The sequence below is a fragment of the Eschscholzia californica genome, unplaced genomic scaffold, assembly GCF_041429995.1.
Source record: "Eschscholzia californica isolate CP2 unplaced genomic scaffold, dmEscCali1.0.p SCAF_6, whole genome shotgun sequence".
NCBI classification, from domain to species: domain Eukaryota; kingdom Viridiplantae; phylum Streptophyta; class Magnoliopsida; order Ranunculales; family Papaveraceae; genus Eschscholzia; species Eschscholzia californica.
This window is the reverse complement of record NW_028238483.1, coordinates 29,574,284-29,594,351: the sequence shown is the minus strand read 5'-3', so window position 1 is coordinate 29,594,351 and position 20,068 is coordinate 29,574,284. Positions and strand designations below refer to the sequence as shown.

The window sequence follows — 20,068 nt, the reverse complement described above, 5'->3', positions numbered from 1 at the left end:
CATCATTTTTATGCTTCATTATGGTTTGATAATCTTGTTATACATAATTGCATCATATTTCTATCATTTCTGTAGAATTGTATGATTTCCACACTGACCGAAACATTTCAACGAAACGTTTCCACTTTTGGACCGACCGAAGTTTCCACCGAAACCGAAATTTCATTCCTTGCAACAGTCGGATTGCCATTGCGGGGACCCTTAATTTTTTTTCTAGCCTCCCTCTTCTTCTTATCCCTCTCACTACCTCCACCGCCACCACATCATCATCATCGTCATCGTCATTGTCAATGATATTTTCCGGCGACCTCTGCAACGATATTTAAAGGGTAGTGGTGGTGTCGTGGTGAGTTGAACAAAAAGGAAGCTGAAAAATATTTAGAGTTCGATGGCATTGGCAACCCGACCTTGCCCAATGATATATTCCAACGAATCTTTCTGACAATAAGATAAAGGATTGAGAACGAATTTTTTTAAAACAAAGGGTAATGAGGGATTTTTTTTGACTGTTTAGTTTAACTAACAAAATCATGATTTTGGGGCAAAACTGAAACGCTAGACAAATAGAGAGTCAAATTTTTCAGTTGTTACAAATTGGAGAGCAAATTGGAAGTAACCCTTTTTGTTTTTAACTCTGAACCATTTTTCCATATTATAGAAGTAATGTGCGTCTAAATCTATGAGTTGCCCAATAATCAAACGTGATATTGTCTATAAAAAGAGATTGTGTGAGAAATTTAAGGAGTATAGCATCTCCCCATTCTTTGGTTGCATGAGATTTGGAAACCAAAGCAAATTCATGGGATTTTGAAACCAATATATGTTTCTAAATTTGGACATGATTTGATAAAGGTTGAAGGATGATTCTTGTGTGAGGATACAGAGATTATGTGAGAAATTTGCATAGCTCTTGGGCGAGCATCTGCAAGGGAAACTCCACCCCTCCAAACCTTACAACATCTCCAATGCAAAACTTAAAAAAAAAATTGTTGTTTACTTATGTGGCATGATTAGTTGTTTGAAAATATAAGAAGACTTGATTTCTATTAAACTAAATTTAAAAAATGATGAGTTGGACAAATAGAGATATCTCGAGGACACTCTATTTCTAGGGTATTCTCTTGAAATATCTCTACTTAACCACCACCACATCATCTTATAGATCCAAATTGAGTTCTGTAAAAACTCTAAAAATCCTATAGGCACTTACAGTTTCTAAGATTGTCTCAATCTTAAAAACTTTGAGTGATTTCAAGGTTTTTTCTTGCAGACCTCCCTAGTCTCCCACTTCCATCAAAGGACTTTTGGACCCATATTTTCACTTACCTCTAGGCCGGCGCATGGTCTACGGTGCGTAGGAGACTAATGATAACCTATCAACAATGTTCCTAGCCAAGCAATGATGATATTGCCAATATAGACAAGGATGTAATAAAAGTAGGACCACAGAATTAACGGAAAAGAAAGTAGTTAGACAAAGACTAGAAAAAACCTTCAGCCCTCAAGCCATATGAAAACTTAGCAAATAATTGGTGAGAAACCTCTTCTAAATCATATACGTGTTCTAACCGCAAACTCGGTTATCACCGATATTGTAGCGAGAATTGTCATATAAACCTCTTCCTCTAAGTCATCTAGAGGAAAACATAGTTAACATCCAATTCATGTAAGTCAATTGATTGAAGGGAGAACGAACAAAACACGAGCAGACACCAATTTTGCCACTGGAGAAAAAATAGGGGCAAAGAGAAGGAGACCAATAGGTCACCGTGAATGCAAGGTCAAGGTACTCGGTTTCCACGGGAACCGAGTGGTCGTGATGATGAAGTCTCGACTTCTAAAAGATTGAGAATTTGTGCTTGCTCGGTCAAATATTGGTCAACCTTAACCAAGTCAGGAAATCAACAGATTGACCGAGGTTACAAGTAAGAAGACTCTCTTAGAAGCCATTAGGGAGGTGCACCTGATGGAATTCTGTCACCTAAACCCTGATAAAGGAGGTCGGCATGTTGAACCCGACGTTGGTCCTAAGGTAAGTAAAAAGGCGAGTTTAAAATGTAGTTTTTTTTTTGAGAAATCGACTACGTTCGACGTTAGTCTTTACAAGGCATTGATACAACGTGAAGATGTGATGAGCGCGATAACCGCCTAATTTATACCATAACGAAATAGACGTGAAACCCGACAACATGAAAGAGGCCTAAAGCCCCACAACATAAAAGATGCCTAAAGCCCAACAAATTTATTATATTAGTGATTGCTTAAATTACATGGGACGAATCTTGATGGCAAACTACTTCCACCGAGATCCGATCCCACGACCTCATGGGCTTAAAAGGGGTGTCCAACCGCTACACCAAAGGGTGGTGGACAAAAATGTAGTTTTATTGATCTTAGATTATGAATATATATATAGTAGGAAATTTGGTCAAAACTCCCTACAAAATTTGGAGTTCGGTTAAAAAAGATCAGTCAATTTTTTAGTCTTCAGCTCCCTGAGTACTTTTTTAATTTGCGACAGCTTTGCAACGTCTTGCGACAGCTTTGCAACGCGTTGCGACAACTTTACAACGTTGTGTGACAACTTTACAACAGTTTTGGAGTGTCTTGCAACACCTTCCAACAACTTTGCAACGCCTTCCAACATCTTTGCAAAAAATATTGGTTTTTAACCAAACAAAATATAAATATTTGGATTTTAACAAAAAAATACAAAATTTTGGTTTTTAACAAAAAAAAAATATAATTTTTCTTTCTAACAAGAATTTTTTGAAAATTGAGTCTTCAGTCAAATTTCATGACTTTCAAAATCTTCATTCTCTTTTGATTCAGTCGACTAGGGAGGATGCCCATATAATTTGGCACTTTCATTGTTACGCGAACAATGTTTTTCTGTAGTAAATGCCAGTACTACGAGCGCTCATCCGCAGTTGCTCAATAGCCAAATGGCACAAATTAATAGTAAATTAAATTAACTAATTTAAAAGAAAAAGTCCTTTAATCCGGTAGCTAGCTCGATGTCTTATCGTGATCAATAGTATCTTTTACTTTTTGGATTTTACAAAATATCGTTGATAACCCTAAATTGGTGTGCTTATTCATTGTATACTGCCAAAATTTAATTAATTAATGTTATTATATGTTGATTAAGTAGGTAGGATATCAAAATTAGCACATTTGAATATACTTCAATATACATAAACTTAAGATGATTACATATGTATGGAAGAAAACAATTAAGATGAGGAGAGCAAGAGAATTATCTTGAGAAACAAAAGATTCCATGTAGTCACTATCACTAGTTATATATGCTTGGAATTGATTACCCTAAAATATTAAATTATGTGTAGTTAGTTGTGTCTTCTAGTCTTTGTATGTCAAGCTTAGAAGGAATACTCCTCAAAATGCTCACAAAACTACCCTCTCTCTCTCTCTATATATATATCAAGTACTATAATTGGTTACAAGTAAGAACTCTTTAACTTATTTGGTTCACCTCATATGCTTCATCCATGATTCTTCTTATACCCATATATGCTCCACTTTTTGTTTCCTAGCTAAAACCCTAGAAATCATTCAATGTCCTACATAATTGGTATAAGAATATAAACATAATAAATTAAGAAAGCCAGGCAGCTTCATTTCTTTATGTTTTGCACAATATTTGAGGAGACAAAACTAACAAGAAAGTTTTGCTAAAAAGAAACAATGGGAAGAAACAACATGCTATAACTTTTTTTTGCCTTTTTTGTGAGTTTGACTCAGAAACCTAATTGATTGATGATTTGGGAGTGTGCTTAGAAGATATTCTAGGATAAAGATCAGAACAAGATTCCCTTGTGGCCTACTGGCCTTGTTTAATGGTTAAGATTGATTAGTATTACTCAGAGTCAGAGATTAACTGTCAATTAGATCCAGTTAACATATTGTCTATACCAAAATGTCAATCAAGATTAACAAGATGGTACAACATCATAAATTTGCTAATTGATATGACCTATACCAAAGCAACACTACTAGATGAGGGACCACGCATCCATGGAAGTGTACTTCACATGGTGCATGGTGACTAAGTCCATGATTAAGGTAATTAGTATCTAATCTTTTTTTTTTTTTTCTTAAGTAACTAGGTTCCCACCTCGTCCTCGCGAGAGAGGTGGATGTTTTTCAGTTACGCGCTAAACAAATGTAGACAAATAGGAGAGTAAATACAAGGGAAATAAAAGAGTTAATAGTTTAAATCTCGTTGGGACATAAAGGATTGATTATGAGGAGAGAAATAGATGGAAATTTGTAATTCTTGTAACTACGCCGCTTTTGTCCCCCGTGATTTTAAATGACCTAAACACACTTTAGTTGTTCCCATAATTACTTAAAGGGAAAATGGTTATTTGGGTTTGAAATATTATCATAATAACTAAAAACACCTAGATTTTTTCCTATTAACTACAAGTTATTAAAATATTATGAGTATTAATAGGTCAAGTTTAAAATAATATGAGAAACTACTAATCAGGTCATTTTCAAATTATTTCATTCCTTAAATACCCCTGTTTATTAAAATCTATTCTCTCTCTAAAAAATCATATAAATTTTAGGGTTTTATCTCTTCTTCTTCTTCACCGATTCTTCTTATTCTCCCATTCTTATTTGAGTCTTGTTCTTCTTCTTTGTCTTCTTTGATTCTTATTCAGATTCTAAGTCTCACCGAGTTCGTCAAATTCTTGGAATTCCGACAATTAAGGATCGGCATGAACACACTCTTGAATCCAAACCCTAATATCTCTTTCCCTTTCCCTTCATATGAAACCAGCAAACTCATAAATTTTACGAATTCCCGAAACCAGCAAATCTCTCTTCTGATATCCACTAAGAAACACTAATCTTCAATTCGATGGAAACGAAGCTCGATACCAAGAGTAGCAATGGAGTCAACAAAGATTGATAAATTAGAGCTTCCTGAATCTAATCTTCGTAACCGTACAATTTCTACTTTATATCGTAATTCCGATTCCCCAAAGCAAATCAAACTCTATTGGAAGCTCAAGCTAGGGTTTGTACTGGACCTACTCAAACAAAGCCTCCAAATGAAGAACAAGCTTAAAAGGTTCTGGATACAATTCTCTGATTAGTTTTTTTTTTTCAAATTTCAATTAAAGTTATCATCTTTTTAGGTTTTATCTTTGTTTCTTAGTCATTTTGGTTAGTGGGTTCGATTTTGAATGAGTTTTATTTGTATCATTAGCAAGAGGAGAATTGAGAGATGGTGAGGAAGAGGTTTCTAGGGCTCAACTTGGACCATTTTTCGCTGCAATAACTATTGGATCGAATTGCTTTCCAGAAGCTACATAATGGGGTGAAGGAGAAAGGAATGCAATAAATGTTAGAATCGATTGTCAGTCTCTTACCAAGAGAGAAGAATGCAATTCTAGTTAGCTTCCCCTGTATGTTCCTAAAAGCAGCTATACATCTTGAAACAATGATTTTCTGTCCACTCGATCTTGAGAAAAGGATAGCCCTGCAACTTGAACAAGCAGTATTGAGTGACATATTGATACCTTTAAATTCTTCTACCTTCACTTTACACTACAAATGAAATGAGTTTTATGAGGAAGAGAGCAAGGAGCAAAAGTAATTTTTCAAGAAGAAAGACATAACCAAGAAGGAATTGCAGTGGGTTCAATGGAGGATTGAAATGCTTGAAGTGCTGAAATATGTGAAGAGTTAGAACTTGAAGATTAATGAAGAAAGAGAAAGTAAAAAGATATTGAAGAAGGGTATTAGACATAATGAGAATGTGTTGTCTCTCTTTCATTGTGTGTATTTGTATGAGTTGTTTGTTTTGTCAAGTTATTTTCCTCATATGAAACTCATTTTGGGGGGTCTTTGATGTAGTTTTAAGTGTTTCTCAGATTTTGATTACTATCAATTTTCTTCAAATGAATCTCTCCTTCTTTGGATTGGTAATTTCTTGTTTGATCCCAAAATCCAATCCAACTTTAGGGGGGAGTGGGGGCCTGTCTTTTCTCTTGTTGTTCAAGTTTGAATTGCGAGAATCTAAGGTCGTCTAAGATCGAATCAAGCGTTTGTCCAAACGAAAAACTTTTTGCAATCTAAGAAACTCAAGATTATATTCTCGATTTTCAAATCGAGTTTGCAAGATTTGCAACTCAAAATTATATTCTACAAAGCTTGCATATCATGTTTGCAATTCATATTTTGCTTATACTGTTTGTAGTTTACATTATGCAAATATACGTTTGCAGTTTATATTATGCGAACACACGTTTGCATCTTACATTATGCAAACACACGTTTGCATTATGCAAACATGTGTTTGCAGATCAGATTGTTACAAACACGTTTGCATAACAGATTTTTGCAAACACGTTTGCATAACAGATTTTTGCAAACACGTTTGCATAACAGATTTTTGCAAACACGTTTGCATAACAGAATGTTGCAAACACGTTTGCATAAAAACGTAAAGGAAAAAAACGCCGTTTTTTTCTGGGTTTTTTTTTCGAAAAAAAGTATTGAAAGTGGATCTTGTTAGAAAGCTAATGAAAAATCATTTCTAAATATATAAGTTTTATTGAAATCCGACATCTCAAACAAAAGTTATATCGATTTAAAGTTTAAAGAAAAATAAAAGAATTTAGTTACACAAAAAGACAAAAAGGGGTATTTTAGTATTTGCACACTTTTTGACCTGAATAATAATTTTCAAATGTTTTGTGCTTTTCTACTCATTTTCAATATTATTTTGACCTTTTTAGAAATTACCTCTTACTTAAAAGTTCGAACTATAAGAAATTCTTCTCGGTTAGATGTAATCTTTATACAATTCCAAACAAAAAAAAAGACAAGCAGACTTATCTCCTATACAAACGACCGCGTTGTTTTATAATTTTAAATGACTTGAACGCCCTTTCGTTGTTTCCATAATTATTTAAAGAGTTCAAATTTTAAGAAATCTTCCTTCATCAGATTTAATCTTTATGTCTGTAATATGTTATAATTTTATCTAAGAGAAATACTATTTGACCTGACAATAAATAATCCAAAAATGACCTAAAAAAATAAAATCAGTTATATCATGCTAGCGTCATGTGAAAATTTTATCTTCTCCGATCTTTATATTAGTACCATGGTTGCTAACAAAAAAAGCATGTGGGAGAAGAGGAAGGGTGGCTGGGTCGGGAAGATGATGAATTGATGTATCTCGATTATGGGGTGAATATGTGTGGGTACATGTTACATGGGGTACGATCTCCGAGTTGTCTATTTTAAGGACCAGACAGTTCCTTCACCCCCTCATCTTAGAGTGATGAAGAAGAGAGAGAGAGGTCCTCCTATCAATTGTCAAATTTATACTTGGATATACACAACTACAGAAGTGGTATTGGATAATGTATTATAAGGAGGGAAAAAAATGTGAGGATGATGTATTCAAAGTTATGGGGATGTAGGGTTTGTATGGCTGTTTTCATCCACAAGGAAATCTATTTTTGAACCATAGTGTACAATACAAGATTTAATGTTGTAATTAAAATGCACTATATGACTTCAGTCAGTTTGTTTAGTTCTCAAAATGGAACCAAAATATTCTTAAGGGAGAATTTTGATGAATACATTGTCCAAATCATTCTCTCACTATCAATTTGTAATACACAAAAAGATCAAAGGAAATGGGATCTCACGAAAAATTGGGATTTTTTTCAACAACTTCATTATACAGACAAACTTCAAATAACAATACAGACACCACAGATGCAGTAAATTGAAATTTCAAAAAACTATCATTCAACCGTCAGAAATTGTGTCCTAGATACGAAATTTTCCCAAGCTCCAAAACAATATGAATAAAAGTCTTAGGAAGCTGGCTCTTAAGAAAAGCCTCACTAATACAAATTAGAGGCCACCTCCTACTCAATTCTTCAAAATCAACGTAGATGTTGCTTTAAAAAATTATAAGGAAGATGTTGGAATTGGTTTAGTCATTCATGATCACAACTCTCAAATTATCAAGAAAAAAAAAAAGACGAACACCAGAGCAAGAGATAGTACAGAAGGAGAAGCTAAGGCAATCTTAGAAATTAAGACTCCAATGGGCAAAGTTACTAAACTTAAGTCAGATAATTGTCGAAAGCAATAATCGAACTATCATCCACTATCTTCAAGGTAAATGAGTCTAACTCTCATCCGATAACTCAAGCAACTCTGAAGAAAATAGAATAACTTAAGATTTCATTTACACTAGTATTGTAATAGGAAAAACAATGAGAAAACTCATAAACTAACCAAAAGTGCAACTAAAGTCTCATCTTGTAAGGACATGGTCCAAAATACCCCAAACTATACTCTATGTAATTATGATTTTTCTATAGTATGTATATCTTTCAACAAAAAAAAAATTCTCAAAATTTTTCATATTTCGATAAATTAATAACGAAAAAAAAACAACAACTCTTGGTTGGAGTGGTAAGAGGTCTAATCTTCTACGTAGAAGTCAAGGGTTCGAGGCACACGCTGAACATGATTTTTATATTAATAATCCAAATTCAATGAATCATGATTTCTTCTCCTACTCGTAATTGAATATGGGACTTTCTGATTCAAAATGGGTGTTGAACTGTTACACCAGAAAATGATTAACAAGTTAACTCAATTTTTTCTCCAAAAAAGAGAGAAAGAATAAAACTTGTTCTTCAAAATTCTCATACACCAAGATGAGACCTTTACAATGATATTTGTTAATAAAAAGAATAATAACACAGTATGAGACATGAAGGGGTCTCCTACAAATGGTGTTTTAACTCTATCAAGGAGATAACTATTTTTCTCAACAAAAAAAAAGGAGATAACTATTTTGAAGAAAAAAGGAAGGGTGAGTCACTCATAACTCCATTAGGACATGAATTTTTTTATTAAAAGATTTTATTTGTCCACATTGGGGCACAAAGTGTTACTTAAATTGGTCAAACTTCAAAGCCACTTTCGTTCTTTATATTTTCACGAAAAACAGATATTGTATTACTAAATCAGGCCAAAGAAATGCTCAGTACTAAAAAGGACAAACGGAAAACTCAAATTAACCTAGAAATTTGTACAACTGTTTTGCTTATCCTTTCCTTGATGGTTTTCTCTGATTTAATTCATATTTTATCACTTTCTATCCATGCCAATTATGAAATTTCCGATATAAAATACAGTTCATGGGTTTTAAGTCTAAAATAAAGTTCAAAAAGGGTTTAAGGTCCGATCTTCCCAGAAAATGAGTTCTTATTCCTTTTCCGTTTTGCAAGATACATTGTTGATACATAATGTATTATGTATGACACATATAAAAAAATGAAATAAAGTATGAAACTTTAACAATAACTAACAGGTAATTTATGAAACAAAACAAGAATCAATAAACAGAAAAACACTGTAACTTTGACGTCTAGACATACTTTAAGTAATTTAGACTAAATATCCATTATAATTATTATTTTGACTTAAAATCCTATATTAATATTAGGGTGGACTAAATGTGTGTTTAGGGTGTAGATTCAAAAATTATATAAAATAGCTCAAATGAAGAACATTTGTACAATATTTTACTACTTATTAATCATTTTAGTTAAATTTTGTCTTTAAACAATATTAAACCAAAACCCCAAACTTGCCCCCACAATCTCTCCCAAAATATAACGGTTAATTCCATTTTAGTCCGAACTTGTGACCAATTCAGTGTTTTGGTCTTCATAAGTATATGGTGATTCGTTTGGCATTTAAAGTCTGAAAAATTTAAATTTTTTCAAAAATACCAAAGAAGACCAAAATAGTTCATTCCTAAAAAAATTGAAAACATGAAAGGCCTTATCATCACTTTTCTCTCATCGGCTTCACCTATCTCTTTTCGTCTTATTTCGCCCTGAAAACTGCACCGTTTTTACAAATTTAATCCCTAAGTTAATCAGACTTGGTTACGAAATAATCTCCTTTTCATTTATTGATTATTTTCCGCCAGAAATTTAAGATTTTACATAGGCTAATCCTGTAGTCTCACATCGCTTGGGTGACCGTTCTTAGACTGAACTATACATATGAGCTTAAACTTAGTAAGTGTTGAAGCTTTCTAGTGGGCTTGTCGAACTTTTGTCTCGAACAAAATCCTGTATCATTGAGTTATTCGGGGAGGGATAAATAATTGGACAACTTGGGTAGTCACAAGTCCTGTCTCTCTACATTCCCGAATCCTTCTCTACCAAATGAGTTGATACATTTTCTCCTTATATAAGAGTTAAATATAGTAAATGAATGAATTCTTTAAAAAGAACGGTAGAAAATCCCAATTTCGCCACTATGGCCCAGCTAAAACGACGAAGGAGCCAAAAAGTCGATGTCGACTCCAGCAAGAAACGAAATCAACAATAGTGAAGAGTAAACTCTCTCTTTCTCTCTAGCCTCCATTTTCTCTATAGAAAAGTTGTTAATCTCGACCTTACATCTTGTTTTACTGTTGGGGTCGGCCGAAAAATTTCCCACTTCCCTATATCTACTGGTGGCCTAAGGAGGCTTATTATGCCACACAAAATCGTGGTGGCTCCACAATAAAATCCTGAAAGAAAAACTGTGAAGAAAACTGAAGAAATGATTTGTTCATGATATGACCCGTGAGTGAATTGGTGAGTGAGACAAATCAAACACACCCTTTGGCCTTTGCCATTCTCCCCACCACCACCACCACCACCATTACATGACAAAATATTCACAACTTCCATATACAAACAACTCCAAGGCCGGCCACCTCACATGCCTCTTAAGCCAATAACCTAAAACTCAATCTCCATCAATCCATCCTCTCTCTATAACCAGTCTCTCATCAGTCTCTCTCATTAATACAGAGAGACACCCAGATATCTGAGAAGAACCCAAGAGAAGGAGAAGAAGAAGTATTATTAACAACCTTTTGTAGCCATTAAAAGTATCTACATAGTCTGTTTCTGTATGGCCATATATTGCACCCAACACTATCTATCTCATCTCTCTGCCAACTAAGAAAAAAAAAGCTGATCATATTCCTTTATTTGGTATACCTTCTTTCTTTTTCATCTATGAAAACTTATTAGTTTTTTTTTGGGATGTGCAATTTAGGGATTTCTCACCTTTCTATTGTTCAGTCCATTTTCATGGGATAAACTAAAATTACACCCTTTAAAGCTTAACTGTACTCTTGATTCACTTCTCAAAATTTCTACTTTCTACCCAAAAAAATTCCTAATAATATTGGATCACTTCCCAATGATATGTCTTCATTTATAGTCTAGTCTCTATCCTCTCTTCTGTGTTATCTATTCTGATTCATTCATATTATTCATTCTCTCTATCTATAGATTTGTTTTTCTCTTTCTAACCTTCTCTCACTGATGCAATTCACAGAAACCCCACTACTTCCTTTACACCAATATACAATCAACCCATGTTCATCATCAAATTTATCTATCATGAATAAAAACCAACAACTTCATACAACTCATCAACCATGGCCTGGTTTTCCTACTACTACTCCACCAAATAGTAAGTCATCAATTGGAAACTTTAGAGATGCAAATTGTATGGAACAATTACTTGTTCATTGTGCTAATGCAATTGAAAGCAATGATGCTACTCCTGCTCAACAAATTCTATGGGTTTTAAACAATACAGCACCACCAGACGGTGACTCGAATCAACGACTTACTTGTGGTTTTCTTCGTGCTCTTATTGCTCGTGCCGCCATGACTGGAAGTTGTAAGATGCTTACAGCTGCCATGGCTAATAGTTATCCCAATCTCACCATAAACACTCATAGATTTTCAGTTATTGAACTAGCTAGCTTCATTGATCTCACACCTTGGCATAGGTTTGGTTTTTCAGCTGCAAATACGGCTATACTAGAAGCTATCGAAGGATATTCGGTCGTTCATATAGTCGACTTTAGTTTAACTCATTGCATGCAAATCCCTACATTAATTGATGCAGTTTCGAATCGTCTCGAAGGTCCTCCTTTCATCAAGCTTACTGTAACTAGGAGCTCCACCGAAATCCCACCCATGCTTGATATTTCGTATGAAGAGTTAGGATCCAAGTTAGTGAATTTCGCAAGGTCTCGAAATGTAGGAATGGAATTTAGATTCATTCCTTCAAGTTATGCAGACGGGTTTTCGTCATTAGTTGAACATCTTAAGGTACAACAATTAGTATCGGCCGATCATCATCAAAATGAAGTTGAAGCTCTAGTTATAAATTGTCATATGATGCTTCATTACACACCAGAAGAAACCCTAGACAGTGAAATTCAACAAAATATAAGATCATCAACTAGTCCTCATTGTTCATCACTAGATTCTTCATCTCTTCGTAGTTCATTTCTTAAGGAGATTCGAAGTTTAAACCCTAATATAGTTGTTTTAGTAGATGAAGATGCGGATTTTACATCCAATGACCTTGTTAGTAGATTGAGATCGGCGTTTAATTTTTTATGGATACCTTATGATGCAGTAGACACATGTATTCGACGAGGAAGCGAGCAAATGGAATGGTATGAAGCAGATATATGTTGGAAGATTGAGAATGTTATAGCACAAGAAGATGTTCAAAGGGTTGAAAGATTAGAACCCAAAAGCAAATGGGTAGAAAGGATGAGAAATGCAAATTTTAGAGGAATTCCATTTAGTGAAGATGCAGTTATGGAGATTAGGAATATGCTTGATGAACATGCAGCTGGGTGGGGATTAAAGAAGGAAGATGAAGAAGATCTTGTTCTAACATGGAAAGGACATAATGTTGTTTTTGCCACTGCTTGGGTACCTGCTTACTAGATTATTTTTTCTTCTTCTTCATCTTCTTCAGATGCTTTTTTTTCAAGTGTTCTCAAAACTTGGATGAGATATTGTTGAATCTTCATGAGAGTTTACATTTCTAATTACTCATGTTTGATTTGTATTTACCTAAGGCAAGTTCTTTTACTGAGAAAACTGCATCAGAGAGATACGAGTGTATAAAAGTCCAACGGTAGTTTCAAGAAGTTACAGGGTTTATGAGAGAAATCGAAATAACATACGCGGTTGTATCTCCACCTTTCGATGAGAACATCTAAAAAGATAATCCAAAGGACCTGAATATCCAAGACATAAATCGACGGTCAAGCTAAAAAAAACACCATTGCATTTCTCACGCGTTACAGTTTAATGAGTGAGAAATGCTATTGGGTCCGGAATTGGAAGTCGACCACAGACGAAAGGTTGATGTGACCGGCTCGTATTGGTTGGCCAAATGTCTCTCCACATTACTCAACCAATGAGAATCGACTACATCAGCATTCGGCATGTGATCTACATTCAATTTCGGGTCAAATAGTATTTCACTTAATGAGTTCATGCCAGCACTCTGAACTAGCAAGTGAGTTGTCCTTGAGTAACCAAAGGGTATGAAAACTGATTTATTTTTTTATATTTGAGAAATCCACCAGGATCTAGATTAGTCATTACAAAATACAAGGCATTGATACATCATCAAAATGTGATAAACACGATAACCACCCAAGTCAAACCAATAATCAAATGTACCTAAAGCCAAGCCCAATAATATAGAGCCTAAAGTCCGACAAACTTATTATTAATATATATATCTTTACTAATCTAAGTTCGATACCCATGAATTTCACCTCCAGGAATCGAACCGGGGACCTCCAGAAATTTAGAGTTTATGTAAACACTACCGACCACTTCAGCAACGAAATGTTGACAAAATTAGTTGCCCGAGATGGAGTAATCTTGATGATATAGTAACCAAATTTTCGCCTTAATTTGTAGTTTGTGATTAGTAGACACTAAACTATGGACCCAAAGACGGGTTAGGTGGTGGATTTTGTTCCTCTATAGGTAACTAGATAGCAACAAACATTGCATCACTTATCCTTTCTCTTTTTCTTATGGGCGTGAAAACCAAACTCACCTAAAGTCATCCCGTTCTAACAGCACTTCTGGTAAGGATACATAGAAGTTCATATCATAAACTTTTTTTTTTTTTTTTTTTGATATCATAAACTTTTGAAAGATTCATCTCACATAGTCAAATATTATGAGGTTGGAATGTTACTTCCCCAACTTTCTTGTTTTTTTTTTTTTTTTTTTGTTGAAGGCCCCTACTTTCTTGTTGACAATTTTAACTTTCTTGCTGAAGATTTTAACACGCCACTTGGGACCAATTATGATTTCCGTGGTGGCTAGAAACTCCCAGAAAACATATCTTTATCTTACTAGGAAATGCTACCGATCATTTTTTTTTTTTTTTTGAGAATTCGACTACGGTCTACGTTAGTCGTTACAAGGCATTGATGCATCATGGAGATGCAATGAGCACGATAACCGCCTAATTTAAACTGAGAATGAAAGAAGCCTAAAGCCCGACAACGAAGAGGCCTAATGTCCGACAAATTATTACATTATTCATAGCCTAAATTACATAGGATAAATCTTGATGATCCCACGACTTCATGGTCTTAAGAGGGGTATCCAACCGTTACACCAAAGGGTGGTGGACAAATGCTACAGATCATTGGAGCGGAGAGTTAGTGTGGTCACGCCAACGTAGAAAAACTATAGGAGAGTTAGTGTGGTCACGCCAACGTAGAAAAACTATATACAATCAGCCAAACAGAACTTCTGTATTCCCCATATGAGAAAAGAAGAACAAATCAGCCAAACAGAACTTCTGTATTCCCCATATGAGAAAAGAAGAACAAGCAGTCGCCTCTCTTTATCTTTAACTTTGTCTTGTTTCTTCAATTATGATTCAATGGTAACACCATTTTCCCAGTTACTTTCAAAAATCTCTCCAACTTTTAATGGAAAGCTCCATTGAACTTGGGCTGGTAACTTTGGGAGCTCCAATTCTAGGTTCCCTGCCCGTGGGTACATATGGGATGTGTCTATATATGTATACACATGATGCAGGATCAAAATAAACAAACAACCACGATATAAATGACACAAATAATGGCGTGTTAGATTTTATGCTCACTCATCAATGCCGCCACAAACATTAGCATGAGATTTTACGCTCACTCAACAAGTGAGAGAAACGGTCAGATTTCCAAAGACAAATAGTTAAGAAGCAAGAAATAATAGAAAGAGGATAACTAAAAACAAACTACTGCATTGAACACAAGCTTGTTGTCTTTCAGTCACATTTAATATCAAAGCAACAACTAGGACTGTCTCAGTTTCAGTTCAAACCTAAGTGACAAAAATTAAAAACTTAGCAACTATAACCCAAAACATTTTCGCCGGCTAAACAATACCAGCCACACGTCTTTCGCCATTTAACGGTACTGAAAAGGAGAGTAGTAATTGTTAGACCGAGATTGTTTGTGTATAAACAATAAACAAACCAAAATTTTCACGACAAACTATGTCAGAGCAAAGTAAACTTAAACATAATAAATCGTTCTGAAGTTATTAGGCATAGCAAATCTATACAAGAAAATAGTGAAATGAATGAAGAAAAACTGAGAAAAGGAAGGGTCTTGACAATTCAATAACTGACCTTAATGAAACCAATCTCCTTGGCGTTGCTACGGAAGCATTGTCTGCAGCACATTAGGCCGTACTTACGGATGATGGCGTGTGGGTTTCCGCACACACGGCTGTGGAAAATTAACCAAAATTACATATTTAGATTAAGTAACTTATGAGGGGATTGAGAACATAAAAGCAAATTAACCCGTACTAATGCCTACACATTAGAGGGTTTAGATTCCAGAACACAAGCACATGTACCACATTAACGCCTACTTAAAGTAACCAATCTAGCCTTAACGAGCTAATATAAGATTACGGATTAAAAACACCATATAGATGTCGATAACTTTAGAGGTGTTCATTTTCTTATTCAACTTTATATCTGAAAACTGACTCAATATCGAAGATCACTCAAATCAAATTTCAGATTGTTGGTGTTTGTCCCACTCATGTATCTAACTCATCTGCATGTTTGTCTGGGACTGAGTTATGGTCAATAAGTTCAAATTAGGAGTCCATCATCTGAAAAAATTGACTGTGCCACCAACAGACCTAAATAGCTTAGGTATAGATTTTGACTCAAACAATCAGATAAAAACAAACACCAACTTAGATGTACATGAACATCATTCTGCTTCTAACTTAAAACCTTATGGATCAATCAGGTCAAGAAAATATACAGCAATCTAATACGATGAGGCTTCTAAGCTACATGATTATAAGTTCGAATTCTGTTTTAAACTAATTATCAACAATAACATTCAATTATATCATCACTTCTATACTAAGAAGCAAGATTTAACATAACAAAAAATCGCTAATAGCTAGTTGCAGAATCAAATCAGACAATTTCAAGATCGAAAAATCGGAAAAGAAATGAGATGAAATTGAAAATCTAGAAAACAAAAATCATACCAGGTACGGGAGCCAGGCCCGTAGGTCTTTGGGTGAGAGTTCCAGACATTTGCGTGCCCCATGATTTGTTCGCCGACTGCTAGAAGATGAAAGCAATAAAACCCTAATCGGCAGAGAGAGAAAAATTCAGAAGTAAGAAGAAAATGAGGTAATAGGGTTTTATAGCCAGCTCATATGGAAACCCTAATTTTGGTTCATTTGTCTACTCTCTTTTATTTTTGTCAACGGCGCCACTAATTTGTTCGTTCATTACGAAGTGGGATGCTCTATAGGCGCCCACCATTAAGGTTTCAAGTTTGGCTTTGATCATTTTATTTAAAGGATAATTTGACGTTGACCCTCAAATATACACACTTAAAATTAAAAAACATTGTGATGTGTTTTTTGAGAAATCGACTGCTATCTACGTTAGTCGTTACAAGACATTGATACATCATGAAGATGTGATAAACACGATAAGTGTTTAAGTTCAACTGTTAATGAAAGAGACTTAAAGCCCAACAACATGAAAGAGGTTTATAGTCCGATAAATTTATTACATTATTTGCACATTTAATAACTCAAGTTCAATAAACTATGAATTCCACCCTCTTTGGGAATCGAACCTGAGACCTCCAAAATTTTGGAGTTTATGTTAACACTTTCAACCACTTCGGCAAGCAAGTGTTGACAAGATCATTCTGATGTGGACGCTCATTAGTTTGTTTTCCAGAAAGACTGGTTAAATGGTTTGTATGCCAAGTAAACGTACGAATTGTGAGAAAATGTTAAGTTTGTGGTCATCCAACTCTAAATCAATTTGCAATGACTGGAGAGGAATTAGATATAATATTCTTGGTTGCTAGATACCCCTTCTCTTATGTGGGACTGCTCACACACGCTCCCTCAGGTGTGGCATTTTTTGAGCCTAACACATGTATTCTTTTTTTCTCGGGTGACGTGAAGCACGTGTGCCGTTTAAGCTTATCACGTGTGGTCCTAACTCCGACCGACATCATGTTAAGTTTGTGGTCATCTAACTCAACCCACAATTTGGGAATGAGTGGAGACGATCTAGATATTACATTCTTGCTTACTAGATATCCCCTTCTCTCATGTGGGACTATTCTCACACAAAATATTTGTCATCTTATGCTACAACGAGTAATCTTCACGAAAATCAATAACTTATAGTAAGATTTATCCCCTTTATCAGCGGTTGAAATTTTATACCGGAGTCACCGTTCAATCTTTGACGGTAACAACACCATCTCTATATAGACAAGGCTTTCTTGAAACTCTTTTCCACCAAGTGTTATTCTTGTTTTTCTTGGTAAGATTCTAACCAAAATGATAGGAGGGGCTAAATGTGGCTCGACTAGTCTATTTTTCTAATTTTGTCACATAAATCCTCCAAAAGACGTGTAATTGTCCTTATATCTACTCATGATGCATAAAGAAAAAATTGCGATTGTATTAAGGGCCCGTTTGATATATGTGAAAATTTTCTTTCGCATGAAAAGGAAAACTATATTTTCTTATCAAAAATTCAATTTTTATTATTTAGCAGGGATTTGAAAATCCAATGGAAATTTCTAAAGCACCCCTCGTTGTTAAACTTAGAGGGCGTGCTTATGGCAATAGACCTGGGCGCCTTTAACACAACCCGAATTAAAGGGTTCAACCCTCTCCCGGTCTCTCCCATTCATAGTTTTTTTAGGCCAGCGCTTTGGAGAAAGCAAAATAGTTTCCGGGGTGTGAAGACTTGGTCAAAAATTGGTCAACTTTGTTTGACAATTTTATTTTGTAAGTTGTTAGAGGGAAATAAAAACCTCCACCTCGCTTCCCTCCACCTCACCTCACTCTCTCTCCACCTCACCTCTCTCTCTCCACCTCACCTTTCTCTCACCACCTCACTCTCTCTGCCACCTCACCTTCTCGCTAACTCATTGTCTTCTCCGGCAAAATTCGCCGGCCGGAAGAATTCCGGCCGACAACCTTCAAACTTTAAAAAAAAAAATCTCTCTCTTCTCTCACTCAAAAACTCTTTTTTTTCTTCCTCTCTCTCTCTCTAGATCTAGTGAGAGAGGAAGTCTGTTCAAGGTCCCGGGCGGACCTTAAACAGCTCTGTTCAAGGTCCCGGGCGGACCTTAAACAGCTCCGTTCAAGGTCCCGGGCGGACCTTAAACAGCTCCGTTCAAGGTCCCGGGCGGACCTTAAACAGCTCCGTTCAAGGTCCCGGGCGGACCTTAAACAGCTCCGTTCAAGGTCTGTTCATCTCTCTCTCTCTCTAGATCTAGAGAGAGAGGAAAAAAAAAGAGTTTTAGAGAGAGAGAGAGAGGAGAGACCAAAAAATTTTTTTTTGTAGGTTTAAAAGTCGCCGGCCGGAAAAAATTTCCGGCCGGCGACCTTGTCAGAGAAGAGAGAGGCGTGAGGTGGAAAATTTTCCCATAAAATATATTTCTCCGGAAAATTTTCAAAATTTTACATATTCCCTTTAAAATTTCACACTCCGGAAACTATTTAGCTTTCCCCAAAGCGCTGGCCTTTTTTTATAGTTCACTTCATGAGAGAGGAGATTTGGGATTCAGAGAGGGAGGCGATTGGGATCCAGAGAATGAGGGGATTTGGGGATCTTGCGATTGAGATCTCTAGTGAAGTCTTCCTCTTCAAAAACTTAGAGGAGAGCGTTCTTTGGTGAAGTTTTCTTCTTCAACTTGGGGATCTAGCGATTTTGGGATCCCTCGTTCGTAGTTCTTCTTCAGAAACCTACGACATTGCATCAAGATCAAGTTAGGGTTTAACCTCTCTTAAGCGACCATAAGCGATGGGTTAAAGACATGCCTGATGAAGAAAACTGTACCAATTATGTTATAATACAAATTCACCATTTTTATTGATCAACCAAAGCAATATTCCAGCATGTCACTGAATCATGAACCGAAGACCATAATTGGTAGTTAATTTGACAATGTATGTTGATCTAAATTCTGATTGAGAATCTAATGCTTGCAGAGAAAGGGAGTAGAAGAGAGAAGGTGAGATAGACGTCTGAGGGAAGGGGAGTGAGAGAGGGAAGAGACAGGTCATGAGAGTCATGCTTGAGTAAGAAAACTATTTTACCACCAAAAATGGTGGTCAAATATCCACCTTTTTCATACTTTTTTTTTCCTAAAATCAACTTTCACACTTTTTTTTCCCAATCAAACAACAGAAAATTAGTTTTCTTAGGAGAATCGATTTTCCTATCTAACATTCACATTTATCAAACAGACAACCTAATGATGTCAAATACTTAACAAAAAATCAAGTATAGGGCTTAGTACTTCAAATGGAAAGTTTGTGCAGCAAGGAGAGGCCACGACTGAGTTTTGTACAACAACATCGAATAGTCAGTTGTTATGGCTGTTGTTTGTCGGGTCACTGGAGTAAGGATTTTCTTATGACTACTAAGAAACTATACATAAATTGAAATGTATGGTTCATATAACACTTATATCTGCCCTAAACTCTTATAGTTTCATGATACTTCATGGTACAGAGGGAACTAAGGCAAATATCATGAGATAATGAGAATAATCACAATTGGTGACGAAACAGATAATTATGCACAAATATGC

The 20,068-nt window shown here is 35.4% G+C and overlaps 2 protein-coding genes across 2 annotated transcripts; one reads left to right on the top strand and one right to left on the bottom strand.

Moving 5' to 3' along the window:
- Positions 1 to 10,918: 10,918 nt before the first annotated feature.
- On the top strand, positions 10,919 to 13,007 carry LOC147533330 (scarecrow-like protein 32). The gene is made up of 2 exons (XM_086650553.1): positions 10,919 to 11,081; positions 11,431 to 13,007. The coding sequence occupies exon 2, from the start codon at positions 11,496 to 11,498 to the stop codon at positions 12,849 to 12,851; it is 1,356 nt and encodes a 451-aa protein (XP_086506679.1). The 5' UTR covers positions 10,919 to 11,081; positions 11,431 to 11,495; the 3' UTR covers positions 12,852 to 13,007.
- A 2,162-nt stretch (positions 13,008 to 15,169) lies between these two features.
- Positions 15,170 to 16,627, bottom strand: LOC147533329 (small ribosomal subunit protein uS14z/uS14y/uS14x). Its single transcript, XM_086648487.1, has 3 exons — positions 16,470 to 16,627; positions 15,580 to 15,679; positions 15,170 to 15,364 (listed from the first exon to the last, which is right to left on the bottom strand). The coding sequence occupies exons 1-3, from the start codon at positions 16,529 to 16,531 to the stop codon at positions 15,356 to 15,358; spliced, it is 171 nt and encodes a 56-aa protein (XP_086504613.1). The 5' UTR covers positions 16,532 to 16,627; the 3' UTR covers positions 15,170 to 15,355.
- Between the last annotated feature and the right edge of the window lie 3,441 nt (positions 16,628 to 20,068).